General features: G+C 39.8%; 1 protein-coding gene across 9 annotated transcripts in view; it reads right to left on the bottom strand.

Moving 5' to 3' along the window:
* Positions 1-7975: 7975 nt before the first annotated feature.
* The window catches only part of KATNIP (katanin interacting protein), a 65907-nt gene continuing 48622 nt past the window's right edge, over positions 7976-25260 (bottom strand). For 8 of the 9 annotated variants that reach the window (XM_087734584.1, XM_087734578.1, XM_087734582.1 and 5 more), the window contains 8 exons: positions 20518-20675; positions 20130-20194; positions 18833-18943; positions 16800-16939; positions 14091-14192; positions 13281-13441; positions 10830-10918; positions 7976-9457 (listed from right to left, as the gene is read on the bottom strand). In XM_087734584.1, coding sequence (XP_087590710.1) covers positions 9402-9457; positions 10830-10918; positions 13281-13441; positions 14091-14192; positions 16800-16939; positions 18833-18943; positions 20130-20194; positions 20518-20675 — 882 coding nt within the window. In that variant the 3' untranslated portion in view covers positions 7976-9401. Of the gene's footprint in view, positions 9458-10829; positions 10919-13280; positions 13442-14090; positions 14193-16799; positions 16940-18832; positions 18944-20129; positions 20195-20517; positions 20676-24152; positions 24603-25260 lie in introns of those variants that run through there. The other variant, XM_087734585.1, reaches the window with a different exon arrangement.

Here is a 25260-nt window from a genome sequence, read left to right on the forward strand (position 1 = left end):
CACTTTTAGCATCCTGTGCTTGCCAGAAATGTGTCCTGTGACAAGCATGCTCTGTCTTAAGACTTGAGGTCTTGCCGCCTGGTATTCAGGCAGAAAGGCAATTACACAGTCCCATTATTCTGACAGTTAAAAAGATTCAGCCATTGTTCTTCTTGGACAATTCATACTGATTTGCACTGTGCCGACATTGCTCCTTAGCCTAAATAAGTCTTCTCTCCAAAATGTTATCACCTTCACTTGTATAGAGACAGACAGAGAAGGCAATCAGACAGATAGTGAAAAATTAGTTTATAAATCCATGTTGCATTTCATCCATCCTCCATTAAACTATATAACTCTGGTTTTTTCCTTGAACGCGTACTTTCAAGTCTGAAGACCCAATACTGGACCAAATGATTTTTTTCTTTCCTTTCTTAACTATAGGCTTTACATTTGCTATTCTCCAGTCATACCCAGATCCAGAGATTCATTAGCATTACTCTTATTCAAGTAACATGCACTGTCTGTTATGTATTCATCCCTGCCTGTAACCTGAGGACATAAAAGCCATGGCACAGGTTGCCTGTCCCTGTGTCATCTCTAGGAGCAGATGTCTAGTCAGAAGTGTGAGGGCATGAATACTTTTCCCAGCCTCAAGCGATCTGTAGTTTGTACTGATTGATTGCGTTAAATAAGCAACCGATTAATATTCACCATGCTGTGGCTCAGTAGGCTTCAGCTGGCAGAACAGATTCTACAGCAGGTAAGTTATGTTAAACAGAGGGTCCTGGTCCATACCGGTCATAGAATCACAGAATAATTGAGGCTGGAAAGAGCCTCTGGAGGTCAACTGGTCCCACCCCTCTGATCAGACAGTATTCCAGTAAAAGAAACCAAATAATAAAATCTGTGCTGCAAAAACTAAACCATTGCAATATAACAAATATCTGACAACAACAACAACAACAAAAAAAAAAAAAAAGAGAGAAGCCATACAAACAACCTGCATTGGAACCACTTGCAGATCAGATCCACCATAGGAAAATCTGAGGAGTTTTCTTCTCGCAGAAGCACTGTGCTGGGAGGTCATCTAGACAGGAGCTCTCCACAGGCTAATCAGCCTGTAGAAACTTAATTTACATCTGCATCAGTGGATAAAGAAGATAAATGGCAAAGTTTCTGTGCAGTATTTTGGAGGGCCCTTTACTAGAGTTAGATCTACATGCATTGTCAATTCATTTTTCAGACTTCTCATTGATATCTCTAATGCATAATTGCAGTCAAAATCAGTCACTGAATCACACATTTCATGACCTCATGCTTACCCCTTTGCACTGTTAATAATAATATCCCTGCATAATGTGAACGTTTTCTGCAAAACAAGTCCACCAGCCCTTCTGGTTTATGACTTAAAATATAGCAGAACTAGTTTGAGGCAACTGTCAACATCTTTATATTAATTATCGGCATCATCTGTGCTGAAATCTGAGTCACAAGGATTTGGGTGGTACCACTGATTACCATTAATCCCTTCTCCATTCTTCCTACGCAAATGCCTGCTTCTCATGGTATGTCCGCTATACATTTATATACCTAGCTCCTCTTGCACATTCCAATTCAACTTGACTTTCATAATTTTGACATTAAATCTACAGTCTTTGTTTCCAAAAGTGAAACTGCCTCCGGAGACCCTTTTCCATTTCTTATATCCATATGCTTCTATAGCTGGTTACTTTTCCACTGTGAGCTGGAGCCATCCCCTATGGACCTCTCCTCCCCTTGGAGTCCCCTTGGACATGCAAACAAGTGTCCAGCAAGTCATCCCCTGACCCTTATTCTCAAACCACAAGCAGATGACCAAGGTGCAGATCTCCCTAGGGCCTTATGCTACTCCCCCAAGAAAAAGAGCAACACTGGGGGATCCCAAAGGACTTCAGACAGAACACACAGGGACAGAACGTGCACTGATCTACCCAAGTACTGTACTGAGAAATGCAGATCTTTCTTAGCTTCTTGCAGATTTATTGTGAAGAGTACATTTTCTCAATGCCCCAAAGAGAGTGATTAAAATACATATCAGTGTCTTGCTGGGTCAGTGGGTTTTGATCAGATCTCCCATTTTGTGTTAATATTCGGATACGTGACCATCCCAGAGAGATGAATAATAGGAGCTATTTCATTTCTCTGACAATATTAAATATTATGAAAAGTCTTACTATCATCCCACATCCTTCTCCATGAATTCTGGCCACAGACAGATCTCCTGGTGGTAATGGAAATGTCAGTTTGATTCATCTGTTCACCAACTAACCCTTACCAAACAATTTCCAGTGTACAGCAAGCCATCCAAAAACATTCCTCTGGAAACAAGCCAGAACCGACATTCATTGTAGATTAGTTTTTACCACTGTTTAGGCTTATATCATTTCAGGTAGCTTTGCTACTTACTCTATTTTTAGCAGTGCCTCCAGCAGACCAGGAAAGAGGCAGATCATAAGATCTGCTAATCTGCAAATCTGAAATTATAGTTGTGAGACCAAATTTATTATTATACAGCTAGATGACGACAGCAGAGATGACCTTTCTGCAATGCCAGAAGTCTTATCCACGCTGATCTAGACCTTTAATCAGTGGGGGGGAAAGTATAGATTATTATGTGTCAAAGGAAAAACTTTTTCCCTATTAGGACAGTCAAGTATTAAAACAGATTGCCCAGAGAGGTTGTGCAGCCTCCATCCCTATAGGTTTTCCAGGCCAAACTGGATGAAGCCCTGTGTAACCTGGTCTGACTTTTGCAAGGTAAAAAAAAAAGGTGTGTAATTGCAGAAAGCAGCCAGGAAAATCTTTCATGAATGGGAGCAGAGAGCCATGAATAACAGGCAGGAACAGCACCATCAGTGTTTTACACTTGCTAAGCCACACTTGCAAGCAAGCGGGGCTGACAGCCATCATGCCTCAGCTCAGTTCGCTGGGCTGGCTGACTCATTTTCCTGCCAACCACTCTGCGCACTCCGTAAAGCTGCTGTGCCGGTGCTGCCTCGGTCCTCGCCCTTTTTGATGAAAGATGAAAGCTCTCTCTTGCTCAAGATGAAAGTTCTTTCCCCGGCTTGTTACAGCCAGAAACGTCTACCCTGGCAGCCACCTTATGCTGCCATCAGGCAGAAGAGAAATCTTAGTGAAAAAGATAAAAGGGCTCAACTGCTCCCAGTTCATTATCTTTACTGCAGGGACCATCTCTTCTCCCAGGTACAAGGCTCCGTTGGGTGAAGAGTCATTTCCCTGAGAAACCTTCACAGCCATGGCAGCTTCTTCTGTATGCGCCTACCCTTATGCCTACCACACTTGCTTTCCATCTGAGCCTTTGACCAACGTCTGTTTCAGCTCCATCTGTACTGACTGGGCTACAGTTTGGAGATCAGTTCAGCCCACGGCACTCAGCTGGGCTCACACTCTCAGGAGGCAGCAGGGTCCTCCTGGCCTTTACAATGGCTCTGAAATGTCGTGTCCAGATCTAAAACTTCTCTTTAGCACTGCACCCACCCCCTGCCTCCTCCAGGGCCAGAAGACTTTCAGGTAGCAACCGGCTTCTTTTTGCTGAGAAGGTGGAGACGTGACCGTTTCTGAGTTCCTGTAGTGTTCTCTGACATTCACCTCCACATGCTTAGTCCAGCATGCTGAACGTTCAAAAACCACCATGAAACTCCTTTTCCAGTTAGATCCAGATAAGCTAAGGAACACAAGCAACTGAGCTCTGCAACAACAGATCACATATGAGTAGGAGGAAGAAGTTGAGCACAAGTTGACTGTATCTGTCTGAGGTCTCTCCTTAGGTTTATGGTTCCCCAGAATGCCCATCCTCTTGGGAAAACCGCACAAGATCTGTGCATGCTGACATGTTTGGAAGTCCCATGAGCGACAGAGCAGAGACACACGCTAAGAATTCATGAATCATGTTGATTTTAGTCACACCAAAGAGACCTTGAGCAAGTTGAAAGCTAAAGGCAGGATTTCACTGTGATCTCACCTGTATAATTTGGGACCTTCCAGAAATAAACAGCGTACCTGGGGAAGGCTGCTAGCAGACCATGAGGTGGTGGTTTTCCTCTCCTAATTAGAGCAAAGCAGTGAGCTGTGGGTGGAGGACTGTGCAGTGTCGGAAGCAATAGTCTAGGCTGGGAAACTCCTACCCTGCTGATCATGGGGATAGTCGGTCCTCTCCTTCGACCAGGAGCTAAGAAAGGGAATACTAGAGAGCCACCAGACAGAAGGTCTGTAGCGTTGTTTTCCCTTTTTCCAGTAATTTCTAGGTCAGTAAGAAAGAAGTCACAAATTGCAAATGTTTCCTTTTATGCCTAGATCTCAAACTGCAGCACTTCACAGGGTCCTGAGCCAGGGTGACTGGAGCTGATGCTATTAGACAAGGGTGGAAAATTGATCTCTTCCCAGCAAGATTTAGAGGCCAGTCGGACAGGAAATTACTCCAGCTGGGCACTCTGTCCCCATCTCTCAGCTCTTCCTGCAGCTAGGAGATTCACTCTATAATTGCTTTCTTAGTCCACATTTTATCCTCAGCTGACAGAATTCCATTAGGGTGATACAAGCTGCGTGATAAAGGGATGTTTGTGTCTCACATGGGCTGTAAGTCATTTCTCAGCAAACAAGCAAATAGTCACAGAAATGGGCAGAGAGACCACTGAGCCAGGAACCCTCCTTCTTGTGCTCTGAATGCCAGGACCTCAGCGCTCAAATGGAAGCAAACATTTTTCCAGTATGCTATACTCCTCTCTGCTCTTTAGAGGAGACACGTCAGTGCACGTCTCCAAAATGAACATTTATCTCTGCAGCATTTTTGAATGGGCAATAATCAAGCAGGCAGACGTGCAGCACCGGCAGCCCTAGAAATGAGGGCCCCATGCAAACAGGAGCCACTGTGCTGTGGTCATAGGGGTTGGTGACACCACAAATCACAGATAGCAAGCGGCTTACATATGGGAAAGCAGATGAAATTAAACTAAGGTTGTAATACATCCGAGCACATACACCTGAAAAGCAAAACAGGTTGGTCACACCTGCAAGGCAATGATTCTGAACAGGACCTTGAGGACTGGTTTGGAAAAAAAAGGAGTGACCTTCTAAGCATAATGATGCAGCTAAAACATAGAGATGTTGAAAAAAGCTAAAAGGGAATACAGGAAGGTGCATCAAATGCTGTAGTGTGCACCTTCACAGTATCTGTCTATAGCACTGGTGAAGCTATTACTAGGCAGCATCTTCTGGAGCCCACATTTTTTGAAGAATATTGGAAGAGATCTGGCAACTTCAGTGACTCTTACCAGGAGAGCGGCTCCTGTTAGAGCTCAGCCTCCTGGATCAGCAGCCCCAGAACATGGAGGCCAGCCTAAGGCATCCCTATACGACATGTCTGCTCACACCAGTGCTGGTTTGGACTCTAATCACTCGCTATGTTCCCCAGGCCAGTATAGAGGTGCACCCGACAGTGAGGACTGCCGAAGCCGATAGCAGGAGGGAATGGGAAATACTTCTGTCTTACAGAGTGAAAGCCATTGACTGAATCAAAGGGAACGCAGACTTCATCTCCTGCATGAGCCAGAATTCAGATGTCAATACAGCACTTTATGTTTGCTCTTACCTGACAGGCTGAGCAGTAAGCTTTTGCTGCTAACACAGAGGGGTTACAGACTCAACATTCGAGCTCCCTCACCCATTGCTCTCACATCATCACCATCAGTGAGTCCTGTCTCTGGTCGTTCCAGTGTGTTCCATACAAGATCTCTGTCCAATCCCACAACACTCAGTCACTCATTGGCACTGTCAGGCTCTTGTAGACATTACCAGTCTGGCATACGTCCCTGAAATGACAGGCCTGAACATCACTATGGGGAATGACCAACACACCAGGAACATGCTAAAAGCCCAGCAGGACCAGGAAATCTTACAGAAAACAGCATCACCTAAGCAGGACGCTGTGGTGCAATTTTCTGTCCAGGTCCAGCCTAAGCCATCAGAAGGGCTCAGTTTAATTTAGCTGCCATATTGTAGCTCCTTATGTAGCTCTTATGGGTTCATCCTGCAAAATGAGGATGACTCTCCTGACTCAGCAATACACGAGCTTCCATGTGCTGCCTTTTACACTGTCTGCACCACTGCTTGCTCCCTTGTCCACATACAGGTGCTTCTCACTGCTGCTTAAATTCCACTGGATTAAACCACAAAAAGGCAGAAATCGAAAACAGAAGTTGCAGGCCTTCCCGGGCATCCCGGTTTTCAGATTGCACTGTGAAGACTGATAAAAATATCTTTTTAAAGATCAAAAAGTAGGCAGCATGACATGTACTTCCTCATGGATTATTTCTTTATCCTCTGCCCTTCTCAGTGTCATTGTGGGACAAACTCATTTCTGTTATCTTGATCCAACCCCTTTAAAGCAAGTCATTAAAGGTAAAGGTGAGCAACTGTGACATTAAGGTTTTTGAGTGGCCCAGAAATTGGAACTGGGCTAAAGTTTAATAGTTTACATCAAAGGTTTCATCAAGAATTCATATTAATCCTTCCTTTTCCTTTGCCATGCTTTTGACAATGTCAAATGATGTGGTACTGTGCACATTCTTGCTGGATTACTCTTGCTGAAACTGCGCCTGACGTTGACTGAAGTGCTCCGTGGGGATTTTCCTGATTGCATGTTTACTCTTCCTCTTTTCCCTCCTGTAAATGCTAGTCTGACATGAATGTACTTGTGACTAGTTAGTTAAGAAAAGGTGAAAAATTGAATAAAACTTAATTTTTTTCCCCTGGTTCATTGTGGAAATGAGTCAGGTATCTAAGTTTGAGTATATGGGGCTGACTAGGACACTTAATTATCTTTGGTTACATAAAGGGTCTTAGATCTCAGCTCCAATTAGGAGGGCAAACACTGAAATCTCCTACCCCACAGAGATTAATGAAGCATTTTCTAAACATTATGCTACTTTCTGCATATGACTGACTAGAATCAAGGACTTCATTAGGCCTTGCCTTGGTGGTGTATGTCATCCCAGAGCAGACAGCAGGCTGGCAAACCCTTCTTTCAGACAGAGACACTGCAGGGGAGGATGTTCCACAACTTAACAATTTTTCGGAAATATTTTAAAGACTTTCACAGTCTTTCCACAGTGTGGCAATTGTGGGGAATCTCTTGAATGGGTAAAAGGAGTTGCGAGGAGAGGCTGGCAGAAGGTACAAGCCAATACTCTCTGTGCCAGACCAGCTGCACTGCATACAGGTTTCCAGAGGCAAAAGGTGTGACAACTGGCTGCAGTTACCAACTGACCAGTGAGGAACAGTTGGTGGCAGAGAAACAGACGATAGAGAGAATTGCAACCAATTTGAGCTTGACCAAGTATTTTGCAATAATTTACAAAACCTGGAGCTACCTCAAAGGATTAGGGTTGAAAAATCATTAGTCCATTGCACAGGACTTGAGATGTTGCAGACAGATACAGAGAAGACAGATGAGCACAGAAAGTCCTCTCCCGCTCACACCTTTTCTGATCAATAAGAGGGATGCTATTCTGTGCCAGGAAACACGATGGGTTTCATTTCTCTTCACATTCAATGCAATTTTCTCAGAAGAACAGACAATACGACAGGCCTCATCTCATCTACAGATTGCCTGTATGACAAATCTGTGATTGTGCCTTAAGTCTTAAAAACCTTGCTATAGCCTCTCCTCTTCCAAACGCATAGATTTATGTCTGTTCTTAGCCCTACCAATAACCCTCTTTTCAGCTCCTCCTCTTTTTCATTTTGAGTTGCATGTAACGGTTATCTGATTTGGAGCAAAAATTAAAACTTGGTTCTTGGTAGAGCTACACTGGTGAACACATGAGGGGAGACAGTTCTCAGAACAACAGAAGGGTTCTTTTGTCAGTGTAGTTTGGGAAGAGCCTTTAAACAAAGTACAATACGCTCACATACACCATTTTACATTTAGAAGTAAAGTGTTTTGTATTTAGTACAAAATACATTTTGTTGCTCCATCAACACACAGAAATCTGGGAAATGCATTGCTACCTTAAGACTTTTCAGTTTAGCCAAAAACAGCTAAGAAGTATGCTTTTTATAAGCCAATATACAAGACATTGCACTCCTGACTTAGTACAGAACGGGAAGCAGCATATTTTGATTCTGTATCAGGAGCTGCAATAGTACATCTCTGTTTCATGTCTAAAAGCATATACTGACTTCAGAGTGTTCAGTTCTCCCTGGAAACATTGAGCAAGTTCTAAAGGAGAAAGGAAGAACCTTCTATGGAAGAGATTTACAAGTTGTCACCACTGACAATTTTCCAGTGAAAAGTACATTTGCATAGCTACAAATTCTGCAGCATAATTATTTGGTTAGAGTTTTTGTTTAAATGACTACATATGCAGGGTACTTCGTGTTTAAAAATGCAGTTCACTCCTCACCTTCTTCTAGTTAAAATGCATTTACCATTTCTCAACAGTGATGATACGTTGCTGACAACAGATCCGGTCAGTGCAGTGCAGAGGCATGCCCTCCTTGCTCACATAACCAAATGCAGGCAAAATAGGAGAAAGAGCATTGCTCTATAGCAGGAGGACTGAAGAATGTGTAGCGTGCCTGCCAATGGCACTTCAGGCAAAACACCTATTTTGCTTTTTTTCATGGTAGTGAAATAATGAAAGAAATCATTATTTCACTGCAAAAGATGAGAGAAGTGACAGCTGAAACTTACTTATTAAACCTTGATAAACCCACTTCCTGATGTCCATTTAAAAAAAGCATTCATCACACTTCTCCATACCCAGTGGAACCTCTCCAGATGTCAGAAACAGTGTCAGCCCCTAGAGCGAGCCATGGCATCAAAACATACAGTGGCAGCTCAGAAACAGAGGTAAAGAATATTTCCTCTAATAAGTGCATTTCCCAAAGAACTATTTACAGGCACCAGAAACAAAGCAGATGCTTCCTTCTAGTGAGGACCTTCATGATCATCCAGCTAGGATTTAGGAATTAAAGCTTGAGAAATACTCTGAAAGCCTCTTGTTGACCACCCTGCTTCACCCAAGTTCTTGGTACTTGGCAGGAACAGTTGTCAGTTAGAAATAAGGTTCTCACTCACTCCTTTACATTCCTTCCTCCCTGGATTTTCAATTGGGGGAGGGGGGGGGGAATCAGACAGATAATGACAATTAAAAAAAACCAGAAAAACTTAATTTGTGCTTTAAATTTCATTACTGAAGAAAATTCCCTGTGGTGAATAAAACTTCTCCTAAGACAGGAGGTGGTGCAGCAGCAGCAGACATGCAAAATCTTCCATTTGGATGATACACATCTTGAAGAGCTAGATTGCAGGTATTTTGGGCTGGGCGTATTCAGGACTTTCCAATCACAATCCCTTGTTATCTTTTCCTCCTCTGCAGTCCTTTTTCACATATGCAGGTTTTTGGACGTAAAGCTGTTAAGGAAAATTGAGTGCTGTTTTAAGACTATATCTGTATTAACAGTGAAGCCACAGATTAAAATGAGGAAGAAACATGCCCATTTCTCTTCCCATTCCAGAAGGAAAGCTCAGCTACTCTTCTCAGTAATGTTTCTTACGTTGACAGTTTTTTCACAGTCCCATGTTATCGCTTTCCTATGGAATGCGGTCTGAATTCAACTTCGACCCTCTTCTGAGTGGTAGGTTGGACCCTCCTGCAAGAGGGGACCCCCTGAAGTCTCCTCCAACCCGAATCATTCCACAAATCTATGTTATCAACCACTGCGGCTGATACCAGTAAGTACTACAGAGCAGACATGGGGCAGATGGCAATAGGCAATCCTCAACTGATGACTTCATAGGCATTCTGTGTCCTTAATGCTCAGACAATAGCTGTGATGGCCATGGCAATGACAGCTATTCTTTACTGGACATAGGGTATGCCTGCACTGGAAACCAGGATGTCATTACAACAGGCACAGAGATGTTCAAAATACTTTTGACATAGCTAGTGCTAATATACTAATAACGTCGAAGCTGTATTTGTACAGGCAATGGCATTTCAAATCCTTCTCCTACAGCACTGTTATTAAAAGCCATCAAATAATTTCTGTAACACTTTCTAGAGAAACTAATTGGTGAAAGTGTCATGCTCAGGAGAAAAAAACAATCATGAATATACCAGCTTGGCTGAGAATTTGTAATGTATTTAGGGAGCTATTCTGAGTAATTTACAATGACTGACTGGGACTCTTCACACTATAAATACAATCTACTCTTTCTCCTTGGGAAAAAAAGAGGTTGTCTTTTTAATTATCACTTTGTAAGAGAAAAGACCAAGCAGAAAGACAGTGGGAGGAATAACGTCAACATGTTTTCCCCCTTGTTACACTTATCGTGATTTTGGATTCGCTTGAGGAGCAACAAGCAGCTAATTCTGAGACACATATGCATCATCTCTAAAGCTGCTTAAAAGGCCAGTGGGGATGCAATGAGCCTATTATTCCAAGAGCTATCTATGAACTTGTACAATTAACACCAGTTTTCAGTTTATCTTCAGTCAGTTTCTTTCCTGAGGACTTCTCTGTATGTGCTGGTATAAGCTCTGACTGCATGCCACATATGTCTTTGATTTATATCATCCACTTTCAAATTTAGATATAGAATAAAATTCCACCAGAGTATGACATTCCTGGTTTGCCTTCCTATGGTAGAAAAAGTAGAGCTAAATATATAAAAGAGGTGTAAGTCTCCCCACTTTTCCCAGTTTAGGTCTATAACAATGTTCGTCACCCATACCGTCTCTGTAGAAAGTGAACAGAAGAAAACTGTAGAAGACAGAACTAACCTGGGTCAGCCACAGCCTGCTTCTTTTTGCTGTTTGTGACAATCTCGTTTTCATTCATCATTCGTACATCCTGATCTCCCACATGATTGCTGTAAAGATTAAAATCAGTACAATAGCCAACATAATCAATATTGTGAAAAGTTATGAGAGTCATGGAAAAGGTTACCAAATAAGTTATTTAGGTCCTGGAGGCTAAACAAAGCTATGAAGCACAGCTACTTTATATGAAACTATCTAGAAAGGAAAGGCATTCTGTCTGCATCCACCTGAAGGACTTCTTGCCAGTTTTAATTAGTGGCATTCATTCAGGCACACATTCAAATATAAATATCATATTCACTCTACAATTTTCTTGCCTGCCTACACAGCTTGAACCACATTAACCAAAGTGAGATTTTAAATCAGTGCCATACAAAGAGGGTATAAAAATCCTTATATGGAACTTAACACTGTTTTGTAATGTTGATACAGCATTATTTGAAAATTTTCTGAACTAAACAAAATTCATTTACTGTGACAAGCTTTGTTTGCAGGCGGCTGCAAAATTTTAACAATTTCTTTTTGGGAAAGAAGTAATAACTTCAAAGTTAAATTAAATTAAACAAACTACAGAAAAAATATCAGCTGAATTCAACGTTAAAGAAAACATCACTAATAACATCTCCCTTTCACACAGACAAAAAAAACCATCCATGTCTTTGGAAAAAAGGAAGTGTATTTTTCTTTTCTCTACAAATACTGCACAAAACACGTTTCTGTTTTTGGAGATAAATGTAATGTCTCTCAAACTGTCAGAATGAAACAGGAGAACTGATACTGAAGTAAATCAGAACTTAAGTTATTGATGATAATATCAGACTCAAGTTCAGGGTTCATAAAATACTGAACAGTGACATGTGAAAGAGAATAGGCCAAAATCAGAAGTAACAGTACATAAAAGCTCAAGAACATTTTTTAAGTGGAGGGATATTATCCAGCATGTAGTAAGGGATTTGTCTTCTATTGCTGAAGTACCCTATATTTTAGTTGGGTAGCAGGTAGAAAAAGGGAATAGAAGATTGCAAAACAGGCTAAGAAGAAAGACCAAGAAAGCTCCTGCACAGGAATTCTAGAAGAGAAGAAACTCTGCATGTTCTTGACTGGAAAACAGATCATGCAGTGTGCATGAACCAAAAAGTATACCCCTCTTAAAACTAAATCAAAGGATATATGTCTTATAAATATGTGCAAAGAAAGTTATATGAAAAAGATCTATGATTACAGCTGGTCCTTCTTTGCTTTCAATAAAATAATTTTACTCGTACAAAGATGTTAAGTTGAAGAAAGTAAAAGTTCGGTTCTCCTCCCCCTTTCTAGATCCCACTGAAAATTTTCTCAAAACTTGTATTTCCTCCAGACATTTTCATTTCAGTAACTTTTTCATTTGAAAAACTGTTTACCTCCAAATTTTACCATGACAACACAGCCACTTGTACAAGAACCTGAGTCTAACACAATACATCCAAACAATAATGATTTATTTCAACATCTGACAGGATCAGTGGCCAACAGCCAATGCTTTAGAGAACCACAGGAAAACAAACCCCGTAGGCAAATGTGAACTTCTGTTCTTAATCAGGACAGCTTAGGTTCCTTCCACTTATTTCTAAATTTTTGAATATTCTTCTGAATGAATCATGTGCCATTTTTGAATGCAAAACTGTCGTCTTTTTTTCCAACTGATGTATGTGCAAGACATTCTATTTGTTAGCTGTGCAGTGTCTAAAAAAGTGCTTATTTCTATAAGCTTTTGATTTTTCACTTTTCAATCTCATTTAAAATAAATTATTCTTTCAGTCTTTATTTTTCTTGCTAGGAACAGTTTTTTAGACCCTATCAATCCTGACCTTCTAAATATAAGTGCATTTTTCATGGCATTTCATCATATTTTCTGTGAGATTGCCAACTTAGTGGTTTCAAAGTGTCATCCCTCTGAATGCAATTCATTTCTCATTTAAGAAGTTCATTATTTTAGCACATTTATAAAATAGTAGAATTCTGGTTTCTTAGTTAGTATTTGTGCCAAATAAGAGGACTTTCTTTTCTTTACTTTTGATGCTTGGTTCGTTTTCATTAACTTTCTATTTTTTTTCCCTCCACGTAATATCATTGGGATATATTATTTATTCCCTAAGGAAGCCTAACTTCTTTCGTGTTTATTACTATAAGCTTCCATGAAAACATATGTAAATATGAATCATGAACCCCAGGAAGTGCTAAAAAATGCTAACAAATAAAGCTGGTAATTTGGTTCTAGTATCCAAAAAACTATTGGTTATTTCCCATTAACTGAGGATGAGTATGCTTTGGAAGGGAATTTTCTATAGCAATATACATATTGCTGACAGAGGTCACATAAAAACATCTTTTGAAAACAAGATTCTTTCTTCCAATCGAGATCCACTCACATACCTAATAACAGTTCTCTTCTCCTGATGGCAAATCTTCTCATCATCTGTAAAGAGAATGGTATGATACGGGACCACTGGATCGCAGGTTGGTAGGATGCCTGATACTACGTGGTTCACCATATCCAGAATCCCATTGTACACAAGTAAGTCATCCACCAGCAGCTGAAGATATTTAAGAAACAAACAAACAAAACATCTAGAAATGAGGCATTGCTTTCAGCAGTTGTCTCTATCAATTAACTAGAAATCATTTTGCCCTATTTGCTTCACAACTCTGGTCATTAGTTTAGCTTTTATTCCTTAAAACTTCCATTTCTCTCTACTTGCTGCTAGGTTTTGATTTTTTTTTTCAAGTTTTTGTCTTCTCACGGATGTTTCTAATACAGCTTTCAAGAAGGTAATTAAAAATGTATTTCATGTTTTACATAATTGCCATTCTATTAACTGGAGTGAATCACTCTTAAATCTAGGAATTAATGAATCTCACTTCAGCTGTCTAAAACTTGGGTTTGTAGTTTAAACTAGTCTTCCAGGCCTGCTCTATAGTCAGTGCAAAAAGGAAAGCATTATCCTATCTTGAGACAATTATCTAAGAAAAAAATCAGATAAAGTGTTCTTTCCCTGGACAAGAAAGGGAGGATGGATGACTGGCATAGATTAGTCATTTTAATACTAAATGTAGAGTTAAATGAGATGAATCCCGTCCTTTGAGATTACTTGGAATCACACTTCAGTAAACTGTGAAAATAAGTACAGAAAGCAAGCAAGCTGACTCACCAGAACATACAAAATGCATGCAAAAATTACTTACACCGAATTCTTTCACACCTCTCTGAGGTGTTTTGGCATAATTCCATAACTTGATCATTGACACAGTAGTAGGTACATCAAAAATGACATATACCCTATTCACCTGTAAAAGAGAATTAATTTATATTTAACAGCACAAATTCCCCAAAGAAATGAAATTCTCATGCATGTTCCATCAAAAGAGGTCCGTATTTAAAGAGATATAGCTAGAGGACAGATAACTGATGCTAAGGATTTAAGTTCAGCTATCATCTGTGTTCGCAACTCACAGGTGGTGTCTCTGCCCCAGAGCTGCTCTCTCAAATGTACATATAACTCTTCAGAAGATGACATCTACACCTGAGCTTGTCATCCTGGACTGCTAGTCAATTGGAGGAGGGGTAGAGAGACACTTTTAATGAGTATTTTGTTAACCAAATACAGACATGTGATTCAGGATAAGACAAGCTGGTGTCTATTCTATTCTATTCTATTCTATTCTATTCTATTCTATTCTATTCTATTCTATTCTATTCTATTCTATTCTGTTCTGTTCTGTTCTGTTCTAGTTCTTTCTGCCAAATATAAATGGAATCCACCTTTCTATTGGCAAGACTAAAATTTCTCCTATATCCCCTGACTTTGAAAGCTCTTGCAGCAATTTTGCAATTTTTGTGTGAGGTACACTAACAGGAATGTAGAGACAATTATCCAGATGCTTGCTAAAGAATTATTGCTTGAGGTATTGTTCATTTTACTTTCAGTGACATTAATGTCAAGATGTTAAGACTAAAGATTAGGCTGTCGGAAACCAATCTTGCCTGTTACAGTTAATTCTATGCTATTCCTTTTATGAGCTACTATATCAAATTTGGGCCAACATATCTTAAGCTTCATCTCTAGCATCCTTTGAAGTGTTAATCCTTCGATGCAATGGAGAAGATATTATCAGTTTTATTAAATCATTATGCATTTTTTTTTACCGAAGAAAGAAAGGTAGATGTGATCAATAGAAATGTTTATGTCTGTGATTTTCCAGAAGACAATTTGGGCATAGTCTCCAATAGCAATTGTGAGTCTCACAGCAAATGAGAAATTTGATGGAAAATACATTCAAACAAATAAATAAAATGACAGTCTGTAACAGGGGAACAAAGAATTCAAATTGTACCTACATTAGTAATAAATTCGCAAAAGACAAAAACACTTTCCGAATTAGAAAGGAAAAGGCATTTAGAAAGGAAAAGAAAGGCTATAATATAAAATTTCCTTAAAGCTTTCGAACCTTCCAATATAGCAAAGAGTTAATTCAGCTTTCTAGGCAACTGGCATGTTTCAAAGCAGCCTAGCAATGAGGATGTAAGTACACACAAGCTTTGGTTCAGCATCCCAGCTACAGAGGATGATCATGAATAGGCTGATTGCTTAATCCATTTGCACTTCCTGGCTGTACAACCATACCATGAAAGATGGAAGAGAGAAAAGTACTATATGGATCTTGAAAAGGTATAATTTGCTACAATTTAAGGACAGAGAGCGCCATTAAATTGCTTACTCTTCCCTCCTGCATATCACACTTTATCAGTTCACCCTTCTAATACTGGTATCTTATGTTCTTCTATAGTACTTTGGTGTCAGACATAACAACACAAAACAGCGTACGCAGCTGTGCGAGAACTCCAGGTACTGTTATTTTCTTTTTGCCAAAATGAAATAGCCTCTGCAAGCATGACTTTTATAAGGACATGAGTAAACTCAGATGGTTGTCAAATCAATCATTCATGATGTTATAACGGATATCTGAGCATCCCATCAAATTAATTACCAGGATTCAAGATGTGGGATCTACACAGCAGGAGCCTCAAGCATTACACAGAAATGCAAGTGGTCAGTATTCCCAAGTATACTTAAAAGCTTTATATTAATTATTCCCATTGCAATACAACACATAATGATATATGAAGTATTTTCAAAATTGACTTAATTCTTTGCTTTTAATATTCTAATTAATAAATGTAACATATGGAGTAAGGATTTTTCCAACACAGTAAGCTACAACATACCACACGTCAGGTTTACATATTGTTACTTTTGAAATCCATCCTCCTCTAAGAAATAATTACATCTTAATGATGTCCGTAACAGGCCCATAAAAAAATGTCCTCTCCCAAAATGAAGTCAGAACTCATCTAAGTTTATCTACTTTTCCTGTTTAGATATTTGATACCCCATATTTTAAACGTGGGGATTCTAAAAGGCTGAATCACTTGGGGCCTTAGGACATGAAATACTAAGTCTGTCATCTCTAATTTCTGAATTTGAATTCAACATAGATAACGAGATTAAAAAAATTCCCACTGCTGGAACAACATTCATTGCTTTTTGTAAAAATGAAGTTAAGATTCAAAAGGTGTTTACTGCACAAAACACGCATATTACACTCCTTTGTGAGTATCTTTATCATAGTAACTGAAAAAACATCTACACTAGCCTTGCAAATTCTTCCGCTGTTGCACCATGGAGACAGGAGATTACAAACCTGGGAAATCTATACTGCTGCTATCTGTGCAGTGAAAAGAAACTGGAATAAAAAGAACTTCTAAAAGGCAGTGATTTAGCATCATTTACTAGTATCAAATTTACCTAAAAATTATGTATGCTTCCCCTTTCCTTTATGCTTCTAGCTACATCTATGCACATCGCTAAAAAGGAATGAAAAGGGAAAATGTACCAAACCAGGAAGAACCGGTGCAAGCCACATATGTCTGCCATCGGTTGTGTCATTTACTCTGTCAATTAGTTTGTCTGGAGTTCGGATGTCCCCAGATACATCTTCTAAAATGTTGACACTGTCTGGAAAAGCAGCAATATCTGAAAAAAACTTTAAGTGTAAATAATCGAAAAGTACATTTCAGAAACACCATATTTAAAAGTTCATGCTTGCTCTTCCAGATTCCATGAGCGAGTATTCACCACTACAGCAGTAAAACTTAAAAATACACCGAGTACTTCACATAGGTAGCCGAGGAACTTGGGGGCACATTTTTAAGAGCAGGACAACCCTTACAGATTCTGGCATTCAAAATTATTTTCAAAATAGGAATAAATTAATTAGCTGCATTTAATTTATTTTCAAATATGCCTTTATGACTTCATCAATAAAGCTCCCCCTTATCAGGAATAGGCACTTCGCAGCTTTTTTGTGACAAAGCCCCATTTTTTTAGCATGAACTTGTGAAAACTCCTCATATGAAACATATCTCGAGAAAAGTGTCCTTGCAGGAGGTAGTCATGAGTCAGACTAAGTTTTGCTTGAGTTCCTCAAGGTTTGTGATAAAAATCAGCAACTGTCTAATAAGGCCTTCTTTCAGTTCTTTGAGAGAGAAAGATTAAATCTTCTACTGAGCAGGCTTTCCAGGTAACCAGATTTTCTCCGTAAGAGAACATTTATGTTAAAAACATACGTATGTTAAAGACATGCAAAAAAATGTGGATGGATGGCACTGTCTTCAGAATTATAAATCTCTAACAATCCAGTTTGAGAGACATTAATTTGCCCTTGTTCTGCTTTCTAAGAGGCCTGAGTCTGTAAGTATTTCTAAAGAATTTAAGGAATAACATAGCAATGCCTCAGCTGTTTAAGAAAAGCTTGCTCCAGACTCAGTACTGAATTAACACATTTAGTACTGCACTAAGACAAATGTGCTCTTTTGGGATCCTAATATATCCAAGCAACACTACTGTACAGGCAGAAACAGGCAATCATTCAAAACGAGCTGAGGTATCTTTACCTGGCATTGTATTGTACTGTAAAGACATACCGTTTAAAAGCTAAGTTAAAGATCCCCTGTTCTTAAAAACAATTTGTTACCACCTTTCAATTTCAAAATGCTTCTTCTCCATTACAGATGTTTCAAGTTCATCATGTATCATACAAGATACAAATAAAAATAGCACTCAGGAAAAAGACTTTATTACCTTTTTCATTTTATCCTCTATTTATTAGGCAATGAGGATCCTTAGAGATATACAATTCATGCAGCATCCGTGCTTTTTATCCTTTCTAGTTGGCTAAGAAACTATTTCTTCCATGTGACTGAACTACATGAATTGTATGTTAGGGTATGAAGCTTTCAGCTCTTTAGCTGATTTAGCTCTTTTATCTGATTTCAGCTGAGACTTTAGCTGATACAGAGCACTGAAGTGTAACCTTGATGACTATGAATCTTTCAAACATGTCCTTCATTCCCTCTGTTGGTTACCCAAGGAACACTGAATCAAATTCAAAGTCTCAGCCCTTATCTTCACGACTGGATCGAGTGTCTAGAATAGCCTAAAGCTCCAGAACAAGAGTTATGAAAAATTTCTTTCTTGTGGCAGAATGAAAGATTCCATAACAAAGAACTGAGCTCAACCTTTTATGAATTTATAGCTCATCTAACTTTCTGGTCATTCCATACCATAGAATAAATAAAAGTTGATAGCAAAAAATACCATATCCTTCTTAAGCCTTTCCTTCTCTAACCTCGTCCTGCTTTGTTGGTGTGTCCCATTCAGAGAAGAAATGTTCTGAAAGTGTATAGAATACATTAAAACATACGGAAACAAGTATCATCACATAAATATAGAGAAATACAAGCAGAGTAATCACATGGGATAAACTGGCAATTTGGAAGAAGTAGCAAGTGATGCCATATGACAATGTGCCAGGGAGCAAACTGCGTATCTGAAAGGGATAGAGGCGCTTGGGCTGTAGAAGGATACTGTTTTCGGTTAGTAAGATTTGGTCTCCATGTTCATCGAACAACTCAAGTCCATTCAAGCCAATGTAGTATGGATCACCCCAACTTGTCAGAAGCTGAAACTGGAAAACAACTGAAAAGCAAATAGCTATTAAGGAAAATTTTGATACTGATACTTTGCCCTAACAGACTATTTAATTTGCAGTTTCAAAAATTATTATGCAGCCCACATCTCAGTATCAGACACTCTTATTTGCAGTTCAGGAGAGCGAAAAAAAAATCTGTTTTTCACTTCTGACTTCACTATGTCTTAAACCTCTCCGAATAAACTATTTTCTTTTAAGACAAGAAGTCTGCCTTTTCTATCACTGATGATACACACACAAATGAACATCTGCAGGTGGTACAACTAGGAAAAGTCTATCTATATATGTTTACATATATACATGTTCACATATATATATACGTTCTTTCATCAGATGAAGAACTACTGAATTTTTTTAGCGTGTCTTACCTTCTTGTACACTGCAACTTATCGACACCACAGCTCCTATTTGGAGCCTTTACTGACTTCCTATGTTTCCTGAATAAGCCTTTGCCTGGCTTTGGATTATAGGGGTGATAATCGGCCAGCAAATAAGCCCCCAAATTGAATGGCAGAAAATGTAATGATGGAGTCTGTGCTGTCCATTTCTCTAATGGAGCACTCATTTGTATCTCTTTGCTCTACCCAGACACTGATTTTCATGAAACCAGCAGGAACTTAGTATTGCTGAGACCTCATTGTCTCCAAACTTGGTTAGAAGAGCCTAATGGATTTAAAAGGTCCGTCAAATAGGTGGATGGCATGACAGTAAGTATTATCACAAAAGGCTGTGCTTATCTAGGAAAACTTAAGCTTAAAAAGCCACAAACGTTAAGAAAAATGGCAAAAATAGTACACAGTTCTGGTCAACCTTAATAAAGATATAAAATGAGATGAACAATCAATGATATGCAAAAATACAAAGACTACTTCAAGCTTTGATAGGCTGGCTGCATACTGTGCTAATGGACCTCTAGCTCCAGCTTGGATGGATGATAAAAGGCAGGATAAAACTCTACCAGAGTATCTGAAAACAGGTTACACATTCATATATTACATTCCATTTGTTTATTCTTAACTTATACTTAACGGAAGCCTTTCTCATATTCTTAGTATCTTGTTAATTTCTTAAAGCACCAGAAATTGTTGGATCCAAAAGGTCAGGACTCATAACCATAGTACATAACTCTCAAATATTCTAAATGACAAGTAAGAAAATGGCAGAGAAGGATACAACCACATGGCATTAACGGTGCTTCATAGTCCATACTAGCTTGTTCCATTCTCTTTGAACCAGTCCTGCCAAAAAAAACCAAGACAAAATAAGTTTCTTTATGTACCCGTGGCTCATTCAGAAAAGACGGGAAAAAAAACACAGAACTAAGCCTCCACAAACACCACCTCCCAACCCCCCCCACCTGCAATTATGGACTAGATTGTCCTCTGATCTCAATAAAATCTGATTAACAGTATATACTTAAAACCCAATGAAACATTTTGCTCTAAGTGCTTCATATTTTCATCCAGGTGCCTCATACAATTAGCTTCAAGAGAGAACATGAAAGAATACTAAACAGTTAAGAGAAGTTATGGGTGCAGATAGCAAAAACATCCTACTTTACCTCCTTTGTACTTTATTCATCAGCTGGGGCTGCAGATAGTCAAGAAAGAGAATTTCTTGGGCAAAGTCAAAATGGCAGTTGCCTGGTCCCTTGCGGATAAGGAAGCCCTCTGGTGGGGAGATGCTGTGACCATCCAGCAACACATGGACTACCTTAGCCTTGTTTAAAATAACGTAACATAACATTATATGACATGACATGACATTACATAAAACAAAATCGATCCATCACAATTGCATTCACTTCAGAGGCTGAAACAATTTCAATAATTTTGTTATATTTATTTAATTCCTCTATAGTATGACATCCTTTGGCAAAAGAAAGCCTACGCCAGCAGATACCAGTTGCAACCCACAGTGTGCAGTTCAGAGCGTCACAGCTGACATTGATGGGGATGGGAGAGGTGAGGATTTGGGGAAAAATAAGAAAAAAGAATGTATCGAAGAGACCCTTCAATTACTGCATCTCACTAGATTTCAGCAAACTGAAGCTTCCTTTCTTCACTGAAAGGGTTATCAAGCATTGGAACAGGCTGCCCAGGGAAATGGTTGAGTTCCCATCCCTGGAGGTAGTTAAAAGATGCGTAGATGTGGCGCTTAGGGACATGGTTTAGTGGTGTTAGGTTTATGGTTGGACTCGACGATCTTAAGGGTCTTTTCCAACCTAAATGATTCTATGATTCCTGAGCGTGCAGCAATACATACACACATCAACAGAATGGAGAGACTCAGCTTTCAAGTCATCCAGGCATTCGGCTACTTAGACCATGGGACTTGCTTTGAGAAACCTGGTCTGTTGGGGGCTGATGGGGTCCATCTGTCAGAGAAGGGGAAGAGCATCTTCAGTCATAGGCTTGCCAAGCTGGTGAAGAGGGCTTTAAACTAAAGTTTCTGGGGGACGAGAATCTCAATCCATCCCACTCCTACAAGTTTGATACCAGTGCCAGCAATAGATAGGGGCCTGGAGAAGGATCACAGGTCAGCAGGAGAGCACCTGAAGAGCAGCACAAAGGAATTCCAGCCAGTAAGTCAGCTTCATTGGGGGCCCAACTTAAATGCCTCTATGCAAATGCATGTAGCACAGGGAATAAACAAGAGGAGTTGGAGATGTGTGCATGCCTGCAGGGCTATGACCTTACTGGCATCACAGAGATGTGGTGGGATGGCTCCTCTGACTGGAGTGTTGGAATGGAAGGATACAGGCTCTTTAGGAAGGAAAGGCAGGGGAGACAGGGAGGGGGTGTCACCCTCTATGTCGATGACCAGCTGGAGTGCATGGAGCTCTGCCTGGGGATGGATGAGGAGCTGACTGAGAGCTTATGGGTCAGAATTAAAGGGAGGGCAGGGACAGGCGACAGTATAGTGGGGGGCTGCTACAGGCCACCCAACCAGGAATACCAAGCGGACGAGGCCCTCTATAGACAGATAGAAGCAGCCTCACGTTCACAAGCTCTGGTCCTCATGGGGGACTTCAACCACCCCGATAGCTTTTGGAAGGACAACACAGCAGGGCATAAGCAATCCAGGAGGTTCCTGGAATGTGTTGATGACAACTTCCTTCTCCAAGTGATAGAGGAGCCAAGTAGGAGAGGTGCTATGCTGGACCTTGTTCTCACCAACAAGTGCAAGGTCCTGCACATGGGTCGGGGCAATCCCAAGCATAAATACAGGCTAGACAGAAAATGGATTGAAAGCAGCCCTGAGGAGAAGGACTTGGGTGTGTTTGTTGATGAGAAGCTCAACATGACCTGGCAACGTGCGCTTGCAGCCCAGAAGGCCTACCATATCCTGGGCTGCATCAAAGGCAGCGTGACCAGCAGGTCAAGGGAGGTGATTCTCCCTCTCTACTCCGTTCTCGTGAGACCCCACCTGGAGTACTGCATTCAGCTCTGGGGCCCCCCAACATAAGAAGGAGATGGACTTGTTGGAGTGAGTCCAGAGGAGGGCCATGAAGATGATCAGAGGGCTGAAGCACCTCTCCTGTAAGGACAGGCTGAGAGAGTCAGGGTTGTTCAGCCCGGAGAAGAGAAGGCAGGTGGCACTTGGACTTTTCCAGGATCATGCAATCTCATCTACCAGGCAGTGCTGTATGTAACCTAAGGGCATATGAATAAAGAAGAGGTACCCTACCAGGCAGAAACAATTGAGCCTTGTCCACATCATAGATGCGTGCATGTCTTATACAATCTCTGAAGATTAAACTAAATAATTCAGGCATACTTATTCAGATGATGCAGGAGTCCTGGCCCCTTCACCCTTCCCCATTAGCACCATCTGGTGTTGTATGCATGATCCCAGTCACGTAACAATTCAATCATGCAGCAACAATTATCACTGCATCTTGCCCTGAAATATGTGAAATATAACTTAACATTAATCACAAGCAGCATTTATTGCACTGAGTCTTTCACTAACTACTGGTTAAGGAAGGAATAATACTTGTAAAATATAACAAGATGACCTTCTTACTGCCACTATGATGAAAGCTTGCTGATTAATGGACTGAACCAAAATAGATTCATTTAGTTAACAAAAGTCTTAATTTAGTCTAAAGGTAATGTGAGTCAGTTTTCTAATCTTTGGATTTTATAATGAATGATGTATATATGATAATTTGAGGCTAACTTAGTTTCGTATGCAAATATTTAATTTTCATTATTAGGATTTCTATTAAAAATATATATGCAATATTTATAGTTAAAATTCCCATTTCAGGTGTCTATCTGAGAAGAACTTAAAAACTTTCAGAGTTTCTGCAAAGCCCGTATATTATTAGTGACCTGATATTCATAACTGTTTTCATATTTTTTCCATATGTAAATGATTTTATTCAATTACAATTTCAGTAAGTTACACATGCAATATCCCAAAAGCAAGTAATTTTCAGGAAGTTGTGGGTTGTTTTTTTTTTACACAAACATTTCTTGATTTGAAAACCTTGGGTATTGTACTAGACTAGAGTAGGTGCTCGGTTCATTTCCAACAGCATGAAGATTAATTAGGAGAGAATGTTTGTGTGAGTACCACGTATGGAGAAATAACTGTTTCTGGTTTCATCTGTAATAAGCTTAGGAGCAAAGAAAGGAAATATCCTTTTCATATCAGAAACTCTTCTGCATGCTACTTTCCAGCTGAATCAGTCTGCCAGGCTAAGGAGAGGAAGTGAAAAATCCACTGAAATACACTTTAGTTTAGGAAACACGTATTGAATGGGAAGGCTAGAGACCTAGAGATGAAATCTTACCTATTATACCACAGCTGCTTATATTTATGTGCCCTTTACAGCCCTCATTTCTAAGTAATTTTCATCATCTGAGAAGGCACTCAACCATCACACATAGCATTTTACAAATCGCATAACAAAGCTTTCACAAGGTAATTTTTCATAGAGCTGGAAATAGTACACAAGCCTTCATTTTGACAGTTCACTGCCATTACCCTCTCATACTAAAGCTGTGAATAGAATCCACCAGTCTACAGCTGCCTAGCAAATCATTATATCTCATACTCGGGGACTGTTTCTTAGAAGGAACAGCAATACTTCAAGTGACAGATGTCATGATGCCCTAGGTTTACAGTCTAAAGCCTCTTTACTGTGGCCCAGCAGATACCTTGCATCTTCAGTTTTCCAAATAATTTATTTTATACTTTTAGAAGACTGCAGATATGAACTCATTTAAATTGTACCCACTAACTGTTATGGGACTTATAGGCGTGCCACCTGCATGCATACTTTGTCAGACTCACCTCGTTTTTCTACCTAGCAAAGCAAACTGTGAAAATATACCTTTCTTTCTTTCTTTCTTTCTTGGTTTGGCCTCCAAAGACCAAATTCCATGTTAGATTTTAAGGATTTGGCTATTTCTTTCCCTCCTTTAATAACACATACAGGGAGTTGATTTGGTGTGAAAATTCATGTTCAAACTCTTCTCCCCTGCTCTGCCTTGGAGAACCTTGGGCATATGACTGTAGTGAAAAACATTCCACGTCACCACTTAAAGACAGTTCTTCATATTGCATTTTGTACACAGAATCACAGGAAGATTTAGGTTCGAAGGGACTTCTGCATCTCTCCAGTCACAGCTCCTGCTCAGAGCAGAGAAGCCTGCAAAGCTAAATCACATTGCTCTGGGCCTTGTCAAATTTAGTTTTGAAAGTCTCTCATCACTGCATACTGTCCCAGAGCTGTACCACTCTCATAGTTAGAAGTCCTTTCTTTATGCTGAATCATATCAATTAAGTAACAGATTTTACTAAGAAAACCTAGTTGTTATACACAAGGTATGTTTAGATGGTAAACTCAACATGCTCCTGAACCCTCCCATGTGTCAAACATGTTGGGTTAATGCCATGTATTACAAAATCCTGTCCCATGTGTTAAAATCTCTAGATCAATTGTGGCTTAAATGAAAGATCTTACACTCTGGCCCTCTGGGAGTCTTTGGCCAGTCTTTGGCGCTCAACAACACCCCATGCTGATATTAAAAGATGCCATCACTCTGTTGTGGAGAGGGAACACCTCCTATTTATGTAGTGTTCATATTAAAGCAATTCCCGGAAGGTAAATTTACACAAAGAAGCAGTTCTGCAACTTTTGCCACTATCTTGCCCAATCCTATGAAGGATCCATGCCTCTAACTTAAATTCTAGAATTTTTTCCAAAACTTTGCCAATTCTTTTTGTCCTGTCTCTCTCTAGTTTAACAAATACCAACATTTTTCTTCTTATCTATTGACTGCATTTG

Source organism: Nipponia nippon, unplaced genomic scaffold, assembly GCF_047370975.1.
Source record: "Nipponia nippon isolate SJK-2023a ecotype South Korea unplaced genomic scaffold, ASM4737097v1 scaffold_5, whole genome shotgun sequence".
NCBI lineage: Eukaryota > Metazoa > Chordata > Aves > Pelecaniformes > Threskiornithidae > Nipponia > Nipponia nippon.